The following is a 20,950-nucleotide window of genomic DNA, read 5'->3' as shown; positions in this document are numbered from 1 at the left end:
ACATGTCCTAAATTTCTACTCAAATTTTACAAAGCATAATTATTTTTCCTCTGATACTCTTAGAGAATAATTTAATATATTCTACCTTAACAGTAAAATGCATCAAATCGTATTGATTGATGATATCAATCTCACTACAATTAATCCTTAAAAGCCTTAATTTAAAAATCTAATCTTTTCTTTGGGTTCAAATAACACTTTTTTTTCTGAAGATTTATTTATTCATGTATGTGTGTGCTGTTTCCCTGCATACCACGAGAGTCAGATCCTACTACAGATGGCTGTGAGCCACCATATGGTTGCTGTGAATTGAACTCAGGACCTCTGGAAGAGCAAGCAGTCAGTGCTCTTAACTGCTGAGCAATCTCTCCAGCCTCATTGGGTTCAAATTTTAAACTACAATTTTGCTGTTATACTTTTATGAATTTTCATTTCTATTACTTCAGCTAACAGAAAGTTAGTAGAACTAATTTTTATAAGTTTACTTAATAATTTTATGGGGGCTATACTTTATGATACATAAAAGATACTGAATAGAAAAAATATAAATTTATATGGTAATAAAATTTAGAAAACGAAACTCTAGAAAAGTCAAATTCACTTTATGATTTTGTACAATTTAACCTCTGTTCTTCGGTTTCCTCTCTAAAACAGGTATTCTAGGAAGCTCCACTGGGAGCAGATGCCAGGAGCAAATCCGGTTCCAGGACACTGGCGGTCCAGGACTGAGCCAGTGACCTGACCCAGAGTCAGCGATCTCCACTGGAACCGAAGTGGGACAGAACCAGCTACCTAGGACAGAGAGCAAACAAGCTCCACTGGGAGCAGAAGCCAGGAGCAAATCTAGTCCCAGGACACTGGTGGACCAGGATTGGGCTAGCGACCAGATCCAGAGTCAGCGATCTCCACTGGAACAGGGGAGTAACTGCTGAGCAAGTGAGCCAGAGCCAGAGACCGCTGAGGGTCCAGACGTGAATCTGGGACCTTGAAGGGAGTAGACCTAAGCCAGAACCCAGGTGGGTCTAGGACCTCCCAAGAACTAGGCCTGAGCCAGGACCTCTGCCAGTCTGAGTATGAGTGAACCTGGGACCTCCAAGGGAATAGGCAGGAACCAGAGATCTCGGTGGGGCCAGGAGTGAGTCTGGGTCCTCAGAGGGAGAAGGCCTGAGCCAGAACCTCTGTGGGTCCTGGAATTGGTCTGGGACATCAAAGGGAATAGACAGCAACCTGGAACCTATGTGGGTCCGAGCATGAGTCTGGGACCTCTAAGGGAATAAGCTGGTCCTCTGCGGGTCTGGGCGCACCCGAGCCTGGGACATCTGAGGCAGTAGACCAGAGCCAGAAACCTTTCCAGGTCCAACTCCAACCCAGGGACTTTTGCAGGAGGGGTTCCAGACCAGGATTTACAGAAACAAAGCAAAGCCAGCAACCTAGGCCAAAGTAGGCCTGAGACAGCAAACTCCAAGGGAGCAGAGCAAAGCACAGGAGTAAGCTATCTCTAAGAATACAGAGTAACCAATGGGGTATCTGGAACTGTGACACTGACTGTACCACGGGAAGAACCATCTGAGCTTTGGATTCACTGGCACCTAGAAGATTATTGAACAGAATCTCAGAAAACCCCAACCACACCTATTAGAGGAAAAGATGAGTAGAAAAAGAACACATGCAACATTGTGAAGAGCAACACAACACCAGTAAAACCAGAGACCCTACAACAGCAAGACCTGAACAACCAAATATGGATAAAACAAAACGACCTAAAAAATAACTTCAAGAATCTTTGAAACTCTAAAAGAGGAAATGAGAAATTCCCTTAAAGAAATGGAAAAAAAGACAAACAAAAAATTGGAAGACATCAACAAATCACTTAAAGAAAACCAAGAAAAAGAAATCAAACATATGAAAGAAACTATTCAGGACTTGAAAAATGAATTAGAGGCAATAAAAAAACACAAACCAAAGGAATTATAGAAACAGAAATCATGAGAAAACGATCAGGAACCACAAATGCAAGCATGAACAGCAGAATACAAGAGATGGAAGAGAGAATCTCAAGCGCTGAAGATACAAGAGAGGAAATATACTCATCAGTTAAAGAAAACATTAAATCTAACAAGAGCTTAACCTAAAATATCCAGGAAATATGAGACACCATGAAAAGGCCAAATCTATGAATAATAGGTATAGAAGAAAGAGAAGTTCTTCAACTCAAAAGCACAGAAAATATATTTAACAAAATCATAGAAGAAAACTTTCCCAAAGAAAGATATGCCTATGAAGATACAAGAAGCTTACAGAACACCAAACAGACTAGATCAAAAAAAAAAAAAAAAAAAGTCCTCTTGCCACATAATAATCAAAACACTAAACATACAGAGTAAAGAAAGAATATTAAGAGTTGCAAAGGAAAAGGGCCAAGTAACATATAAAGGTAGACCTATCAGAATTACACCTGACTTTTCATTGGAGACAATGAAAGCCAGAAGGTCATGGTCAAGCATTATGCAGATATTAAGAGACCACAGATGCCAGCCCAGACTACTATACCAAGCAAAACTGCCAATCACCATAGAAGGACAAAACAAGATATTCCATGACAAATCTAGATTTCACCAATACCTAGCCACAAACCCAGCCCTACACAAAATACTAGAAGGAAAACTCCAACCCAAGGAAGTTGGCTATACCAATTAAAACACAAACAATTGATGGTCTCACAGCAACAAATCCCAAAGGAAAAAAAACACACACACAAATTAACATCACCAACAATGAAAACTAAATTAACAGGACATAGCAATCACTGGTCATTAATATCCCTTAATGTAAATGGACTCAACTCACCTATAAAAAGGCACAGGCTGACAGACTGGATATGAAAACAGAATCCATCCTTCTTCTGCATACAAGAAATGCATCTCAACCTCAAAGACAGACATCATCTCGGAGTAAACGGTTGGGAAAAAATATACCAATCGAATGGACCTAAGAAACAAGTGGGTGTAGCTATCCTAGTATCTAACAAAATAGACTTCAAGCTAAAATCAGTCAAAAGAGACAAAGAAGGTCATTTCATATTAGTCACAGGAAAAATCCATCAAGAGTAAATTTCAATACTGAACACCTATGCCCCAAATACAAGGGCACCCTCATATGTCAAAGAAACACTTCTAAAGCTTAAATCATACATTAAACCCCACACACTAATAGTGGGAAACTTCTCACCACTGGACAGGTCAATCAGACAAAAAATGAAGAGAGAAATAAGAGAACAGATGTTATGACTCAAATGGACTTAACAGACATCTATAGAATGAATATTTCATCCAAACAGAAAAGAAAATACCTTCTCAGCACCTCATGGAACCTTCTCAAAAATTGACCACATACTCAGTAACAAAAAAGAAAAAACTCAACAAATCCAAAAAAAACTGGAATAACCCAATGTATCAGATCACCATGGTCTAAAACTAGAAGTCAACAGCAATACTAATTCCAGAAAACCCACAAACACATGGAAATTAAAAACTGCTCACCTGAATCATCAATGGGTCAAGGAAGAAATAAAGGGAGAAATTAAAGACTTCCTAAAATTCAATGAAAATGACCACACAAGATACCCAAATTTATGGGACACAATGAAAGCAATGTTAAGAGGCAAGTTCAAAGCACTAAACGCCTACATAAAGAAGCTGGGAAAATTCCACACTAGTAAATTAACAGAACATTTGAAAACTTTAAAACAAAAAAATAAATTCACCTAAGAAAACTAGACGGCAGGAAATAATCAAACTGAGAGCTGAAATCAACAAAATAGAAACAAAGAAAACAATACAAAGTATCAATGAGACAAAGAGTTGGTTTTTTGAGAAAAATCAACAAAATAGACAAACCTTTATCCAAACTAACCAAAAGGCAGAGAGAAAATATACAAATTAACAAAATCAGAAATGAAAAGGGGGACATAACAACAGACACGGAGGAAATACAAAGGATCATCAGGTCATATTTCGAAAACCTGTACTCCACAAAATTGGAAAACTTGAAGGAAATGGACAAGTTTCTAGATAAATATCACTTACCAAAATTAAATCAAGACCAGATAAGCAAATTAAACAGACCTATAACTGCTGAAGAAATAGAAACAGTCATCAAAAGTCTCCCAACCAAAAAAAGGCCAGGACCAGATAGTATCAGCTCAGAATGCTACAAGACTTTCAAAGAAGAAGTAAAACCAATACTCCTCAAATTATCCCACACAATAGAAACAGAAGGAACATTGCTAAACTCTTTCTATGAGGCTACAATTACCTAGATACCCAACCCATAGAAAGACATTACTAAGAAAGAGAATTACAGACCAATCTCACTCATGAACATTAATGCAAAAATATTAAATAAAATATTGGCAAATCGAACCCAAGAACACATCAGAACCATCATCCACCATGATCAAGTCGGCTTCATCCCACAGATGCAGGAATGGTTCAGCATAGGAAAATCTGTCAACGTAATCCACCATATAAACAAACTGAAAAATAAAAACCACATGATCATCACACTAGATGCTAAAAAAGCCTTCAACAAAATACAACATCCCTTCATGATAAAGGGATACAGGGAAAATACATAAACATAATTAAAGAAATATACAGCAAGCCAACAGCCAACATCAAAATAAACGAAGAGAAACTCCCAGCGATTCCACTGAAATCAGGAAAAAGACAAGGTTGTCCATTCTCTCCAAACCTATTCAATATAATTCTTGAGGTCCTAGCTAGAGCAGTAAGACACCAAAAGGAGATCAAGGGGATACAAATAGGAAAAGAAGAAGTCAAACTCTCACTGTTTGCTGATGATATGATAGTTTACATAAGCGATCCCAAAAATTCTACCAAGAAACTTCTACAGCATAAACACTTTCAGCAATGAAGCAGGATACAAGATTAACTCAAAAAATCAGTAGCCCTCCTGTACACAGATGATAAAAGGGCTGGGGAAGAAATCAGAGAATCAACACCCTTCACAATAGCCACAAATAGCATAAAATATCTCGGAGTAACTCTAACTAAACAAGTGGAAGACTTGCATGACAAGAACTTTAAATCTTTGAAGAAAGAAACTGAAGGACTGGAGAGATAGCTCAGAGGTTAAGAGCATTGCCTGCTCTTCCAAAGGTCCTGAGTTCAATTCCCAGCAAACACATGGTGGCTCACAACCATCTGTAATGGGGTCTGGTACCCTCTTCTGGCCTGCAAGCATACACACAGACAGAATATCGTATACATAATATATATATTATATACATTTTATATATATATATATATATATATATATATATATATATATATATATATATATATATGAAAGAAATTGAAGAAGAAACCAGAAAGTGGAAAGATCTCCCATGCTCTTGGGTAGGCAGAATTAAGATAGTAAAAATGGCAATCTTACCAAAAGCAATGTTTATCAAAATCCCAGCAAAATTCTTCAAAAACCTCAAAAGGACGGTTTTCAACTTCAAATGAAAAAGCAAAAAACCCAGAATAGCCAAAACAATCCTGTACAATAAAAGAACTTCTGGAGGCATCACAATCCCTGACTTCAAACTCTACTACAGAGCTACAGAAAACAGCCTGGTATTGGCATAAGAACAAACAAGAGGACCAATGGAACCAAATAGAAGACCCGGATATCAATCCACACATCTTTGAACACCTGATTTTTGACAAAGAAGCAAAAAATATCAAATGAAAAAAAAAGCATATTTAGCAAGTGGTGTTGGCATAACTGGATATCAACAAGCAGAAGAATGAAAATAGACCCATATCTATCACCATGCACAAAATTCAAGGCCAAATGGATCAAAGACCTCAACATAAAGCCAACCACACTGAACCTTATAGAAGAGAAAATGGGAAATACACTTAAATGCATTGGCACTGGAGAACACTTCCTAAATATAACCCCAGCAGCATAGACACTGAAACAATAAATGGGACCTCCTGAAACTGAAAAGCTTCTGTAAAGCAAAGGACATAGTCAACAGGACAAAACGATAGCCTACAGAATGGGAAAAGATCTTCACTAACCCCACATCAGACAGAGGGCTGATCTCCAAAATATACAAAGAACTCAAGAAATTGGACACCAAAGAACACATAATCCAATTTTTAAAAATGGAGTACAGGTCTAAACAGAGAACTCTCAACAGAGGAATCTAAAATGACTGAAAGACACTTAAGGAAATGTTCACCATCCTTAGTCATCAGAGAAATGCAAATCAAAACAACTCTGAGATTCCATCTTACACATGTAAAAATGGCCAAGATCAAAAACACTGATGACAACTTATGCTGGAGTGGATGTGGGGAAAAGGGAACACTTCTGCATTGCTGGTGGGAATGCAAGCTGGTACAACCCCCCTGGATGTCAGTGTGGTGATTTCTCAGAAAACTAGGAAACAACCTTCCTCAAGACCCAGTAATACCACTTTTGGGTATATATCCAAAGGATCTTCAATTGTGCCACAAGGACTTGTGCTCAACTATGTTCATAGCAGCTTTGTTTGTCATAACCAAAACCTGGAAACAACCTAAATGCCCCTCAACCAAAGAATGGATAAGGAAAATGTGGTATATTTACACAATGGAGTACTACACAGCAGAGAAAAATAACAACATCTTGAATTTTGCAGGAAAACGGATGGAGCTAGAAAACATTATTTTGAATGAGGTAACCCAGACACAGAAAGATAATTATCACATGTACTCACTCACAGGTGGTTTTTAAACATAAAGCAAAGAAAACCAGCCTACAAACCACAATCCCAGGGAACTTAAACAACAATGAGAACCCTAAGAGAGGCTTACATAGATATAATCTACATGGGAAGTAGAAAGTAGAAAAAGACAAGATCTCCTGAGTAAATTGGGAGCATGACAACCTTGGGGAAAGATTGAAGTGGGGAGGAAAGAGACAGGGAGGGGAGCAGAGAAAAATGTAGAGCTCAATAAAAATCAATAAAAAAAAAAACCCAGGTATTCTAAGAATAATATTTCCCAAATCAGGCTTCTAGAAAAATGAGCTATATAGGCAAAGTCCCTGAATCCATTCAGTGTCTTGAACATTAAGAGTCCAATAATTATCAGTTGTCATACCCTACTTTTCAAAGCTTAGATGTTAACTGTTTATCAAAGTTTTAGATGTTTTCTTGAGTTAAAAAACTACTTAGCACAAAGTTAAATGTCTACCTAATTTTCCTCATCTACCACAGAAAACCAATATTTTCACTTCCTATATTAATATGTTGCAAGACTGTTTCCCAATGCTATCCTCTGTTGAAATTCACAGATTGATTTAAAGTCTGTAATTAGGTCCTTTTAAGTATTCTATGTTCCACTCACCAGGTGTGGTGGCACACACAGGTGAGCCCAGCACACCTGAGAACTGGAAGAAGGAGGATCAAGAATTTAAAGTCATCCTTGGCTAGATGAGACTCTATCGCAAAAAAAGAAAACCGTGTGTTTCTCTGAACATTTCTAACGACTCTGTGAGGTGAGCAGGTTCTACCAGCTTCACCATTATGCTCAAATACAAACAAGCATTAAAGAGTCAAGCATCAACTCAGGAAGTCCACGTCGAGAGTCTGTGGTCTACAGCCATAAAGCTTTGATATGTCAGTCAACAAGCAAGATGCTACTTAAACTCTGATCAGAGTCCTCATTTATACATATTTTTCTACTCAAAACCTTATTTCATATTTGCTGTCAAATTCTTACTGAGATTCGTGAGTAGATTTTTTTTCTGTCAATGTCACACTCCCTGGCGATGAGACAAAATCATCTTCATAGGAGATACTGCTTAGTGGGGTTGTGGTGGCATTGAAAGGCCGTGATGCTGATGTTCCTCTATCTTCAAATCCTATCAAAAGAAATAATTGTGGTATGGTTAAAAATAAAATGAAAAACTATAAGCAAAGCATTCTCTAGCATGACGTTATTAACATAAAAAGGGACAGCTTCAATTGCTTTTACAATTCATCTTTTTAGCTTGCTTTCTTAACAGCCATATAGATTTCTTTTGGTTTTGGTTTGGTTTGGGTTTTGGGCTTTTCTGAAACAGGATTTCTCTGTGTAGCCCTAGCTGTCCTGGAACTTGCTCTGTAGATCAGACTGGCCTCTAACTCACACAGATTCACCTGCCTCTGCCTCCTGAGTGCTGGACTTAAAGGTGTGGGCCACTATGCCTGGCTGCTTTTCACTTTTTTTAGGAAATTTTTTAAAATAAATAAGCATAAAGAAACTATTGTATCCATTACTATGACTAATACAAAAGCAAGATAGTTTCAATGAAACAATCTGTTTCTCTCTTCTACAGTGACCTACAGATTATTTTGAAGCAAATCCCAAATAACATATTTTATCTCCAAATATTTCATTATAGCTATAAAATTTTAATAAAGATCTAATACAAGAATTTAAGAATGAAGCCAATTTTCTTATTAAAAAACAAGAATATCAAGATGTAATGATGACTCAGTTAAGAACACTTACTGCTCTCCCAGAGAACCTGGGTTCCATTCTCAGCACCTAAAGGGCAGTTCACTATCATCTGTAACTCATTCCAGGGGATTCAACACTCTCTTCTGGCACCAGGCAGACGCAAGACATACATTCAGGTAAACCACCCATATACATAAAATAAAATAATACTAAATAAAAATATTGATTTAAACATTTTGCTTTCATCAAAAAAAATGAAAGAGCATTAGAATCAAAAGGAATTTAAAATGTAACTGTCCTTGTTTGCTTGCTGTGATAAATAACCATAATCAAAAACAGCTTGGTCACAATCCATCACTGAGGAAAATCGGGGGGAACTCAAGCAGGAGCAGAGGCAGGACCCACAGAGAAAGGCTGCTTACTGGCCTGCTCTAGTGCTCAAGGTTCAAGTTCAACTAGTTTTTATTTTTTTTTTTTTTTTTTTTTTTTTTTTTTTTTTTTTTGGTTTTTCGAGACAGGGTTTCTCTGCAGCTTTTTTAGAGCCTGTCCTGGAACTAGCTCTTGTAGACCAGGCTGGCCTCGAACTCACAGAGATCCGCCTGCCTCTGCCTCCCGAGTGCTGGGATTAAAGGCGTGCGCCACCACCGCCCAGCTAGTTTTTATTTTTTTAATACAGTCTAGGCCCACCCCCATAGGGACTGCACCACCCACACAGTGATACTATCGGAAAAGCTGGACCTTTCTCATCAACCACCATGACAGACAATGCTCCACAGACATACCCACTGGCCAGTCTGATCTAGGCAAATCCTCAGCAGAGGTTCTCTCTTTCCAGGTGATTCTAGTTTGTATCATGTTGAAAACAAAACCTAACCAGAACAACCACCAACATAAAGTAGTTAAGCAAAAGAGAGGAATAATATATAAACTTGTCACAAGATCATAAAGTGCCTAAATGTGAATTTTAGGAAAAGAAGTAAGAGTCTAAGAACACACAGAATCAATTCATTGTCAAATAATTTGCTCCATTTATAGAGTGAGAAAATATACAGCCCAGGAATTCTAAGGTTATGTTATTATACACTAGGTAGAATTCACCTATAATAACATGAAAACAGAAACAGACATAACTGAAGGAATTAACTTCATTATAGAAAAAGAAAGCTGTGTTATACAATTTCAGTATTGAGAGACCATGGATTAAAAGAAAAGAAATTATGAAATAATTGTCTTACTGTAATATAAGCCAATTTTTCTCACCTTTTCCATATAACTGATATGACTTGGTAAAAATATTAATGACACTGTGTGGACTTCCCTTTGCCAGTTCTTCCCACGGTCCCTTACTCTGTGTACCACCTACGTGGCCCAAAAGTGGCAAGAACTTCTCAGCTTCCTTCTGAAACTCTTTGATGGGTTCATAAGAATTTCTCTCTCCAGCACAGAATTCTTTTTCCTTTAAGAGTTCTGCTACCTTCAGGAGGGGCCGTGCATCCCGGCCTCCTTCTTCCTCAGAGAGACTCCCTTCACTAAGAAGAGGCCCTTCGCTGACTGAGTCTATGCTGGAACAAAGAGACCTTTTGGCTCTGTCTTGAGAACAGGCTTGTATATCAGAGCTGGAGGAATCAGTCTGCCTCTTACACAACTGTGCCAGCAGCCCTCCTGGTTTCAGACTAGGGGATGTCATTCTGAAGCTTGATATGGCACTCTGGGGTCTGATCATCTCAGGAAGTTTCTTAAATTCACTAAGACTGCCTACACCAGGAAGATCATCATCAAAAGTTGCATGAGATACACAGGTTCCCAGCATCTTCTGAATTCGGGCAGAGAAAACATCTTCAATGTCCTCTTTCACAGGTGGACTGACAGCTTTAGTCCAAAGCCCATTCTCTTGAGGTGCCTGCTGCACATCATAGTCATTGTTCCACACTGACCCACAGTTAATGCTGGCCCCAGCTAGTTTCTTAGCTTCACTTTCAATCCTGCTAGACAGAGAAGCAGCTGTTGCTTTCAAGGCTTCAATACGATCCAGTTTACTCTTATATTGGCTGGTACTCGGTTTTAACAAGGCATCTGGATGAGGAGCTTGTGAGGTCAGATATGGTTGAGGTGTGAAAGTTAATGGTCCTGAAGCTTTATTATGACTCTTCTTGGCTGGTAAAGCAGAGTCATAGTCTTTGTGCAAAACTCCTACATGCTCAAGATGCAAGAGTTGGGAAAGTAAATTTTCAGCCGTTCCAACAAGGGGCTGTGCTTGAGAACTGTGAACTCGTGGGCTCAACCTGTCAGGCTGTATCCATGTAGGTTCCATCAAGTCTCTTCTGGTAACAGAAATCACAATGTTAGTTAATACAGTAACCCATGTGTTTGTTATTGTTAGTTGTTGTTAGTTTTTGCAGTGCTAGCAATTGAGTCCAGAGTCTTGGTCATGCTGAGCAAGTATTCTACAAAGAGCCTATATCCCCAGTCTAAGTTATCATTTAAAATTGGGGAAAGGGACTCTCTGATTATAAGAATAGTATATAAACACTTCCAGAAAAAAAGGCAAAAGGGTTGAGAGTGAGAGATTACTCAGAAATAACCAATAAAAAAGGATTCATTATCTTTGGTAGTTGGCTTACAATTATACCCTTGCTAACTTTATCTATGTGTATGTTGTGGTTTTGTTATGGTATTTGCACAAAAATGGTATTTCACTATTTATACTGTTTTGTAAACTGCCTTCTTCAAATTTATTTTTTTTCAAGTGGTTACTTAAAACTCTGCAGAAAAGCTTCCTTAGAACAATACCACTATCCAACCCTTTAATAATATATAAAAGAGAAATGCTTAAGATTGCATAATATTGGGACCCATCAAATGGCTAAGCAGGTAAAGGCCTCTACCATTCAAGCCTAGAGAACCCAAATAAAGATGGAAGGGACTACACAGAGTTACCTTCCGACCACAGTATGTGTGCCCCAGTATATGTGCTCCACACATATAATACATGGTACATTATAGAAATGTACAATTTTAATTTTTAAAAAATTTCTTATTATATATTCATCCATTCATTTTGGTTTTTCGAGAGAGTTTCTCTGTGTAGTTTTTGGTGCCTATCCTGGAAATCACTCTGTAGACCAGGCTGACCTCAAACTCACAGATATCTGCCTGTCTCTGCCTCCCGAGTATGGGATTAAAGGCGTGCGCCACCACCGCCAAGCAAAAATGTACAATTTTTAACATACATACACACACAAAAAAAAAATCTAAAATTTTAGGAGGAGAAGAAGGAAGGGAATAAAAGAAAGAAGTGGAAGTAGTGATGCAAAGCAACAACAAACTTGTGTTTGGTTTGTTTCTTAACATTCTTTGAATAAGAAACTCAGAGAAAGGCAAAAAAATGTAAACATGACACCAGCATAGCAGGTCTGACAATGATGACATGAACCGTATTATCTAAACAAACATATTCATAATAAAAAATTATAATTATGATTTAAGCTTAAAATACATTTAGAACATGAAACAAATCATACATTTCTCTGGTTAAAAGTACTGGCTTTTAAAGTTAGATCCAAGAGGCAGGCAGACCTCTGTGACTTCGAAGCCAGTCTGGCCTACCAAGTAAGTTTCAGGACAGCCAAGGCTACTCAGAAAAAAACCTGTCTTGAAAAACAAAACAAAACAATAAAGTCAGATTGCCTATGTTCAAACCCACTTCCACAACTTCTGTTTTGACCTTAAGAAGGTTTAATTAAAGTCTAGACTTCAATTCTCTCCTCTGTAGAACAATAATAACGATAGTGCTTAGGGCTGTCAATGTGCGTCAGCACTAAATCACTACCTAAAAGGCACAAGGTACTGGGCTTCATCAGCACTACAAAACAAATAAAAACAAACTAAAACACAAACAACGGTTTTTACTAGGCCTAGAAATTAAGAAACAATAAATAACACCAATATTATTGGGGGCTAGAGAGATGGCTCTGAGGCTAAAAGCATTTCTTTTGGGTTAAACAGATGGCTCAGCAGTTAAGAGCATTGGCTGATCTTCCAGAAAACTCAGGTTCAATTCCCAGCATCCACACCAGGCATCTCATATGAGACTGACCATCTCTGCAGACACCTGTAATGGCATGCACATATCCACATACACACATATGTGTAATCTAAAATAAAAACTAAAAAAGGTGCTTCCTGCTTTTGCAGAGGACTCAAGTTTGGTTCCCAGCACCCACACAGTGACTCAATGATTCATAACCATCAGTAATTCTAGTTTGAGGGGATCCTCTAGTTTCTTCTGACCTCCATGGGAACTAGGAATATATGTAGTGTATGTATATACATGCAGGCAAAACACTCATATTTTGAATAAAATAAATAAATACAAAAAACACTAAAATGTGATCAATATTATTGTCCTTTGGGTGAAAGGGGACCATGTGTATTAACTACAAATTGGAAAGAGATCTGACTTGTATTTGTGCATTCTCAAACTGCTTCAAATCTTTTTTCTTCTCTCAATGGTTATTATTACAAAGTATAATTTAGAACCATCCATATCTTTCACTGTGATTTATCCATCCAAGAAACTTTGGTTCAAAGGAGGCACGAGTGCTACCACACGTATAAGGAATTGACCCTGGACAGGAATTAAAGGACAGGAAGAAACTAAAAAACCAAGCAGAGCAGAGTGAACACAGCATACACCATATTCAGGCTTCAGTTGAAGATATTTACCAAATTTGAAATAAGTCTTTTTATAAAAAGAAAGAATCTCATCTTTCATCCTCTCTCTATCCCTCTCCCCCTCTACCTTGCAAGAGGCTGTGGAGGTTCTGACAGGGACAAGTCACTGCTAGAAGATGCACTCGGAGGACGTTCTTGTACTTTGTTTTCTTTATCAGATTCTCCAGATGGTTGGTACCCAGGTCTTACCTAAGAGAAAAGGATATCAAATTTATCTGATTTTGATCACAAAAAATGTCTTCAGGTAGCACATAAGAAACTTATCAAGTCACTTTAACTTGAAAAAAAAAGATCACATGGAACTGGAGAGATGGTTCAGCAGTTAAGAGCCCTGGCCACTCTTCCACCCGGGTTCAATTCCCAGCACCCACAGCAGTTCACAACTGTCTACAACTCCAGTTTCAGTGGATCTGATCTCCTCACACAGATATATATGCATGCAATGTACATAAAAAAATCTTTAAAAAACATCATAAAAGAGAGGTCTTTTTTCCTTCCTCAAGTAAAATCACTTTATATTTAGTTGTGGGATGTAGCTCAGTGAAGTGTTTACCTATATTACACCAGGTTGTGGGATGGATCCTGCATCACAGAAAACCAAACAAAAACAACCACTACAATTAACTGCAAAACATCATCTAAAATCCAACAAGGACACTGTGATGGGTCAGTAATAACTGTCAATTCAACAGAATTTAGAACAAACCAGAAATTAGGTATGGGCCTCTAGGTAATCCTGTGAGGAATATCTTGATTGTGTTAAGTTAGGAAAACCTGCTCACTGCGTGTGGCACCATTCCCTGCTAGAACCATGAGTAATTAAATGGAGAAAGCAAGCTAAGGTCCATCACATGTCTATTACTGCTTGCTTTCTAATTGTAAATATCATGTGACCACTCTGATTTCCCCTCCATGGTGAATTATTCCCTTAAAATATGAGCAGAAACTAAACAGACATTAATATTAGCAACATGGTTAAAATAAAATAGCATCCTTTATAAATCTCAGGTTTTTCATCTGATAAGTAAAAAGAATATATATATATATATATATATATATATATATATATATATATATATATCCTTCCTGGAGTCATATTTACTGATGTTTATAAGTAAAGCTTTTAAAACAGTATGTAATACCTGAAACACACTCAGTTACCAGTCTTAAAAACATTAGCACTGGGCAGTGGTTGCACAATCCTTTAATCCCAGCACTCGGGAGGCAGAGGCTGGTGGACCTCTGTGAGTTCAAGGTGAGTCGGGGTTACACAGAGAAACCCTGTCAACAAAAACTAAACAAAAACAAACAAACAAAAAAAAAACCATTATCACAAGAGTATGTCTTCACTTCAACACTGAACCCAAAACTAAATATTTCATTAACTAAATATCTGTTCAGGACTACAGTGAAAACCAGGCAGGAATATCAGAATGACAGAGATCACTGGTAAACAATGTTGCAAGCTCTTCAGCTCTTACTTTCTGTATGCTTCTCATCATTCTCTGCATGCAATAAATTTCATGAAAGGTCTTGACTGTCACATGTCGGAGCATGTCTAGTGGTAGGGATGATAATTTTCCAACATTTCCGTACAGCGAGCAAGTTTTCCTCACCATTAATTACCCCACTTTGTGTTCCCAGCACTACTAGTACCTGTGTATCCTGTGTAACATGCTGATGAGCTGGCTCTTCCAGCAAAGTCTTTTCTAGTAGCAATTTGGAGTATGTTTCCTGCAGCCGCCTGGAGGCTGATGGATCAGGAGGCACAGCTTTGGCTTTAGTGAAGGCTTCTCTCTGTCTACGGTAGAGCTCCTGTAACCGTTTGTTCTTCTGCTCCGTAGCCTCCTTTTGAGCCTTCTTCTCTTCATTTTGCTTCCTCCTCCTTTCTTCCTGCTGCCTGACAATGTACTGTCGCACCTCGTCTGTGTCATAGTGGCGCTTTTTGGAGGTCACAGGTGGATCCTCATTAGCAGTTATCTTGTCAGGCTTCCTTTTCACAGGACTGTGACTCCGAGGCACTGGTGCGGGTGCCGATGACTTCTGGTTCTGTAACTCTCCAATCTCTTGCCTCACAGGTGGAGCTGAAGAATCTAGCTGTAAGTCATCAAGAATGCCACGAATTTCAACTGGCAAAAAATCCTTGTTTAAGGAAGCGTTTTCCTCCTGCTTATTGTCTGGAAGGGATGGAGCTGATTTCACTATATTATTTTCAGACCGAGCTCTACTTCTTGACCGTTCTGAGCTTCGTGGGAGATGTTTATGCACAACATCCAACTTGGGGTCGGATTCTGCTCTTCCAATATGGCCCCCTGCAATTGTACAGACTGTTAGTTACATTAAAACTCCAGATTCATCCCTAAGATTTACTGTACTAATAGGAAGATTAAGGAATTTTCCTTTATTTTAAACTCAGATTCAAATATCCTACAAAAGTCCAAAGACTCTTGTAAGAATAAATTCCCTTTTTTTTACCCTTTTTTTAAATCAGTAAAAGAGTTTCATTTATACTCTTTCCTATATTTTTTATAATACATCTTTTAGTATTTCCGTAAAAAAGACAAATATTATAACTAATGAGAATAAGTAACATTACTATTTCTCTTATACATACATATTTAATTTTTTTCCTTCTTCAAAAGCTTTATTTAAAAATATCGATACTCTTACTACCTGGGTTTTAAAAAAAAAAAAAAGCAGCAGCAGTGAGATGTGGTGATATGCACCTGTAATTCCAACACTGGGGAGCAGAAGCAGCCTGGGCTACATTACATGAGACTCTGCCTCCATCAATAATAAAACCTAACCAAGAAACTCCTTACAAATCTTTAAGAAAGTTAATGATTTTAAATGTTTTGAACTTGGTGCTTGAGAGTAGGCTTATTGGCTAAGAGAAATGTCTGCTCTTCCAGGAGACCTGGGTTTGATTCTCAGCCCACAAAATAGCAGCTCTCAACTAACTGTAACTCCAGTTCCAGGGGCTTCTATGACCAAACACATATGTGGTATATAGACACATACACAGGTAAAATACCCATAAAAATAAAATAATACTTTTTTTAAAAAGAAAGATCAAACTGCACCAAATATAACTAATAAAAGCATCTAAAAAATTCTATACAATCTGACTCATTTTGCAATTAGATGTCACCATATTTAGATGAGTTTATCACAGAATTTATGAAAGCTTAGATTCCTGTTATGATAAAGAAAAAATTAAAATTGGCCTCCTACATATCACATCTTAGGAATATCTATAAAACAAATCTCAAAAGTATTTTCAAAGACTATTTTGGTATTCTACCCACCTTTTTAAAAAACAAGGAAGAACTTCAGTAAGAAGCATAAGAAATGTGCAGCATTTTATTTTGTTAGAATAAATAAATCTTTTAGGTAGCCAGAGATTGTGGTCTATGAAGTCCTATATATTAAAAGTACTGCCCACTTCTACAGAATACTCACCTGTTGACAGGAGTTGAGCCTCTATGGGTCTCCAACAAATAGCAGAACACAATAAATACATTACGTCAGCAAACAACCATCCTATCATCTATAATTTGCTGACATGGCTTAACGTTAGACTAAGAATATGTATGAGTTTACTTGCAAGATGAAAGAAACAAAGAAATATAATTGCTGTCTGTATTGACAACAATATATTAAATCAGAGTTGATGACATTTCTTGCTTAATTATGACTCCAGGAACTCAAATGAAGTGAGGCAAATTTCACTACTAAAAAGGAAATCTGGCCTGTGGGGATTTTATGTTTCATTTCCAAAAGTTAGTATGATGGAAAGCATAACTAGTTATTTTTTCCTTTTTCCATGTGTGTGTGTGTGTGTGTGTGTGTGTGTGTGTGCATGTTTGTATATTTAGGCACAGGCACACGTGTGGATATGTGACCATGGAGAGGGAGGCCTGTGCACGTGGAAGCCAGAGGTCGATGCCAGGAGAAGATGACTCTTCTCCAGACCTAGCCAAGCTCCACAAAACATTTCCTCATTGTGGGGCTACAGAAACAGATTTAATGCAGTCTTAAAGTATTTGCCGGCACATTTTTACCTTCTAAGTAGTAAACAAGCAACCTTGCTTTTTACAACAATTTTAACTATATCCTCTCACCAAATTTAGCCATTCTCTCTCTTCCACTTCTGTCACTTGATGCTGGTCTTCGCTCTTTTTGCTCCATTTTGGGTGCAGGTCCCAGAATCTTCTTTACTAATTTCTGTCCATCTCGCCAAGAAGATGTGCTTATCAAACGACTACCACCTGAAATACAAATTGCACTGCACTTAAAACATTCATTTTATCTCTAAGTATAGTTACTTGGTCATGGAGGTTTTGTAATTACCATCTAAAATACATACTGCACCACATTTAAAACTTTCATTTTATCTCTAAGAAATATAGTTACTTGGTCATGTAGGTTTTTTTTTTTTTTTTTTTTTTTGGTTTTTCGAGACAGGGTTTCTCTGCAGCTTTTTTTTAGAGCCTGTCCTGGAACTAGCTCTTGTAGACCAGGCTGGCCTTGAACTCACAGAGATCCGCCTGCCTCTGCCTCCCGAGTGCTGGGATTAAAGGCGTGCGCCACCACCGCCCGGCGGTCATGTAGGTTTTATAACTAATTTTACATTTACCTTCTGCTAAGGTCAAAAGACCTGCCATTAAAAGTGGATTTTTAGAGTACAGAGAGGCTCAGCAGTTAAAAGCACTGGCTGCTCTTCCAGAGGACCTGGGTTCGATTCTCAGCACCCCCATGGAGGCTGACGGTCATCTGCAACTCAATTTCAAGGGGTCCAACATCCTCTTTTGTCCTCTGTGAGTACTGAACACACACTAAACACACAGGCACATGTGTAGGCAAAACACTCGTACACATAAATTAAAATAAATTTTATAAATTTAAGTATATTTTTAACTCTAAGTCATCAATATTAGTTAACAAGTTTGTTCAAATCTCTTTTTAAAAAAATCACGTGCCGGGCGATGGTGGCGCACACCTTTAATCCCAGCACTCGGGAGGCAGAGGCAGGCGGATCTCTGTGAGTTCGAGACCAGCCTGGTCTACAAGAGCTAGTTCCAGGACAGGCTCCAAAGCCACAGAGAAACCCTGTCTCAAAAAACCAAAAAAAAAAAAAAAAAAAAAAAATCACATGTATTTTGGGGGGTACGGAGAATGTGCAGCAGCACACATGGGGAAGTCAGAGAACAAGTTGGGGTCATCAGTCCAGTTCTCTCGTTTCACCTCATGGGTCCTAAGATTAAGCTCAGGTCATCAGGTTTGGCAGTGAATAACTTCACTTACTAGGCCATCTTGCTGTACCTGTTTAAAACTTGATTTACCTCCACATTTCAAGTAAACATTAAACACTTTTAAAATTAAGAACCAAATCACAGCGAGTCTTGAAATCTCAAGCTACTACCTGAACACAGCACATGATAAAACATACCTGCTAACCAAATGAAAGCTTAATCTAAACACAGGGACAAAATTCTGAAGAAACATAAACACAAGGTAATCACTTTTATGGGGATAGCATGGTAGAGACTTTCATTTTTTTGTTTTGTTTTTGGTTTTTTGGTTGTTTTTTTTTTTTTTTTTTTTTTTTTTGCTTTTTGAGACAGGGTTTTCACTGTAGCTTTGGAATTTGTCCTACAACTAGCTCTTGCAGACCAGGCTGGCCTTGAACTCACAGAGATCCACCTGCCTCTGCTTCCTGAGTGCTGGATTAAAGGAGTGCACCACCACATGGCGAGATTTTTGTATTTTACAGTTATATCACATAAGTAGACATTAAAATAATACAATAAAAACTAATGTTTTAGACTATCCTTAATCATAAAAGTTCATAAAAAATAAAGGTGTGCTGCAATAAAGTTATTTACCAAGAAGAAAAGAGTTTTCATTAGTTTCAGATATAAGAAATTCAAATCATCTGAAAATAGCAATATAAAAAGCAGTAAATGTTTACAAAGTGAAAATTATAATTTAAAAAAAAACACTGAATTAAATGCAAAGTAACACGAAAGCAGGAAGGCAAGGGCTACATACAGCTTGCTTAGCATACACAGCCCTGAATTCCATTATGAATTAAAAAAAGAGGTGGGTGAAGCTGATGGAGGATTCTCATTGGCTAATAAACAAACTACCTTGGCTTTTTGATAGGGCAAGATTTAGATAGGTGGAGTAGACAGAACAGGAAAAAGGAAGTGAGGTAGATGGCTCAGACAATTGCCCCGCCTCTCCTCTCAGAGACAATCGCCATGCCTCGCCTCTCTGGGGCAGACTGCCGTGCCTATCCTCAGGGGGACAGATGCGATGAAGCCAGCCTCCAGGTCAGACATGCTGCATCTTTCCCGGTAAGACACCACTCGTGGTGTTACACAGATTATTACATATGGGTTAGTCAAGTTGTGAGTAAGAGGTTGGAATTAATGGGCCAGGCAGTGTTTAAAAGAATACAGTTTCCATGTAATTATTTCGGGTGTAAAGCTAACCATGCGGGAGCCAGGCGGGACGAAAAGCAGCCCTGCCAGCAAGCTCATCACTATATGAAGCAAAGTGTGGGGGAAGACATCTGTCAAGGTCACCTCTAATTCCAACACCCAGGAAGCAGGAGCAAAAGGAATTGAGTTTAAAGCCAGCCTGGGTTCCCAAAAAAAGGGAAATGGAATAACAAAGGAAATAATGAAATAGTGATTTAAAATTAATTCAATTAAAAAATACCATTTGTATGGGTGGTAGTGGTGCTGCATGACTTTAATCCCAGCACTCAGGAGGCAGAGGCAGGTAAGCCTCTGTGAGTTCCAAACTGGGTCTACACAGAAAGTTCTCAGCCAATAAAGGCTACAAAGTGGTACCTTTCCTCAATAAATAAATAAATTTTAAAAATAAAAAATGATAAGCATTTTATATATGCAAAAACAGTTTAGGTGTAGAATGATTAAAATTATACTAGTATGACTTTAAAACTACTGCATGGGCTAAATAAATAATACCTGTTATAAAAAAATTTAAATACCAGTCAGAACTACTTAAACTAACACTAGTATTTTTGTTTGGTCCAAATAATCGCTTTGTTTTCTTGTATTTTTCAAGTTCTCTAGCATACTATCCTATTATATTGTATGAAAGACATTCCATTAAGAGTTTCTTTAAAGGAGCTCTAATTTAGTACTGTAAATGGCAATATGAGTGATAAATACACTAATTACAAAACTGAATTATAAGTATGCTCTGCTTACTTTAAAATGTGTGCATATGTGTGTGCATATACTTAAGAGTATATATGCGTGTGTGAGCATGTATGTGTATGTACATGTGTATATATGTGTGTGTGTGTGCACGTGTAGGTGTGTGTGCATGCATGCATAAATGTGTATGTGCGTGCGCGAATATCTGTGTGTGCTTATGTGTGTGAAGACATGCCACCATGCACATATGAAGGTCAGATGAAAACTTTTGGTGTTAATCCTCACCTATCTTGCTTGGGACAGGTTATTCTGTGTTTTTCTGTGGCATGCACCAGGCTAGTTGGCCCAGGAGCTTTCAGGTATTGTCTACACCTACTATCTCCCACAGCAGCACCAGGACACAGGCTGATGCTATATGTCTGGCTTTTATGGGGGTTCTGGGAATTCAACTTCAGGTCCCCACCATTGCACAGTGAGCAGTTTTTACCCACTGAGTCAGTCTCTGTTTACTTT

At 38.0% G+C, this 20,950-nt stretch overlaps 1 protein-coding gene across 4 annotated transcripts in view; it reads right to left on the bottom strand.

The window, feature by feature from the left end:
* Positions 1–20,950, bottom strand: part of Cep350 (centrosomal protein 350) — a 154,216-nt gene that overhangs the window by 84,571 nt on the left and 48,695 nt on the right. For 3 of the 4 annotated variants that reach the window (XM_038348773.2, XM_038348778.2, XM_038348776.2), the window contains exons 9-13: positions 17,366–17,512; positions 14,898–15,553; positions 13,309–13,430; positions 9,768–10,828; positions 7,785–7,926 (exon numbers count right to left, since the gene is read on the bottom strand). In XM_038348773.2, the coding sequence (XP_038204701.1) occupies positions 7,785–7,926; positions 9,768–10,828; positions 13,309–13,430; positions 14,898–15,553; positions 17,366–17,512 (2,128 nt within the window). The remainder of the gene's footprint in view (positions 1–7,784; positions 7,927–9,767; positions 10,829–13,308; positions 13,431–14,897; positions 15,554–17,365; positions 17,513–20,950) is intronic. The other variant, XM_038348777.2, reaches the window with a different exon arrangement.

This window comes from Arvicola amphibius, chromosome 12, assembly GCF_903992535.2.
Source record: "Arvicola amphibius chromosome 12, mArvAmp1.2, whole genome shotgun sequence".
In the NCBI taxonomy this organism is placed as follows: Eukaryota; Metazoa; Chordata; class Mammalia; order Rodentia; family Cricetidae; genus Arvicola; species Arvicola amphibius.
Note: the sequence above shows the minus strand (reverse complement) of the source record. Positions and strands in the feature narration are given on the sequence as shown.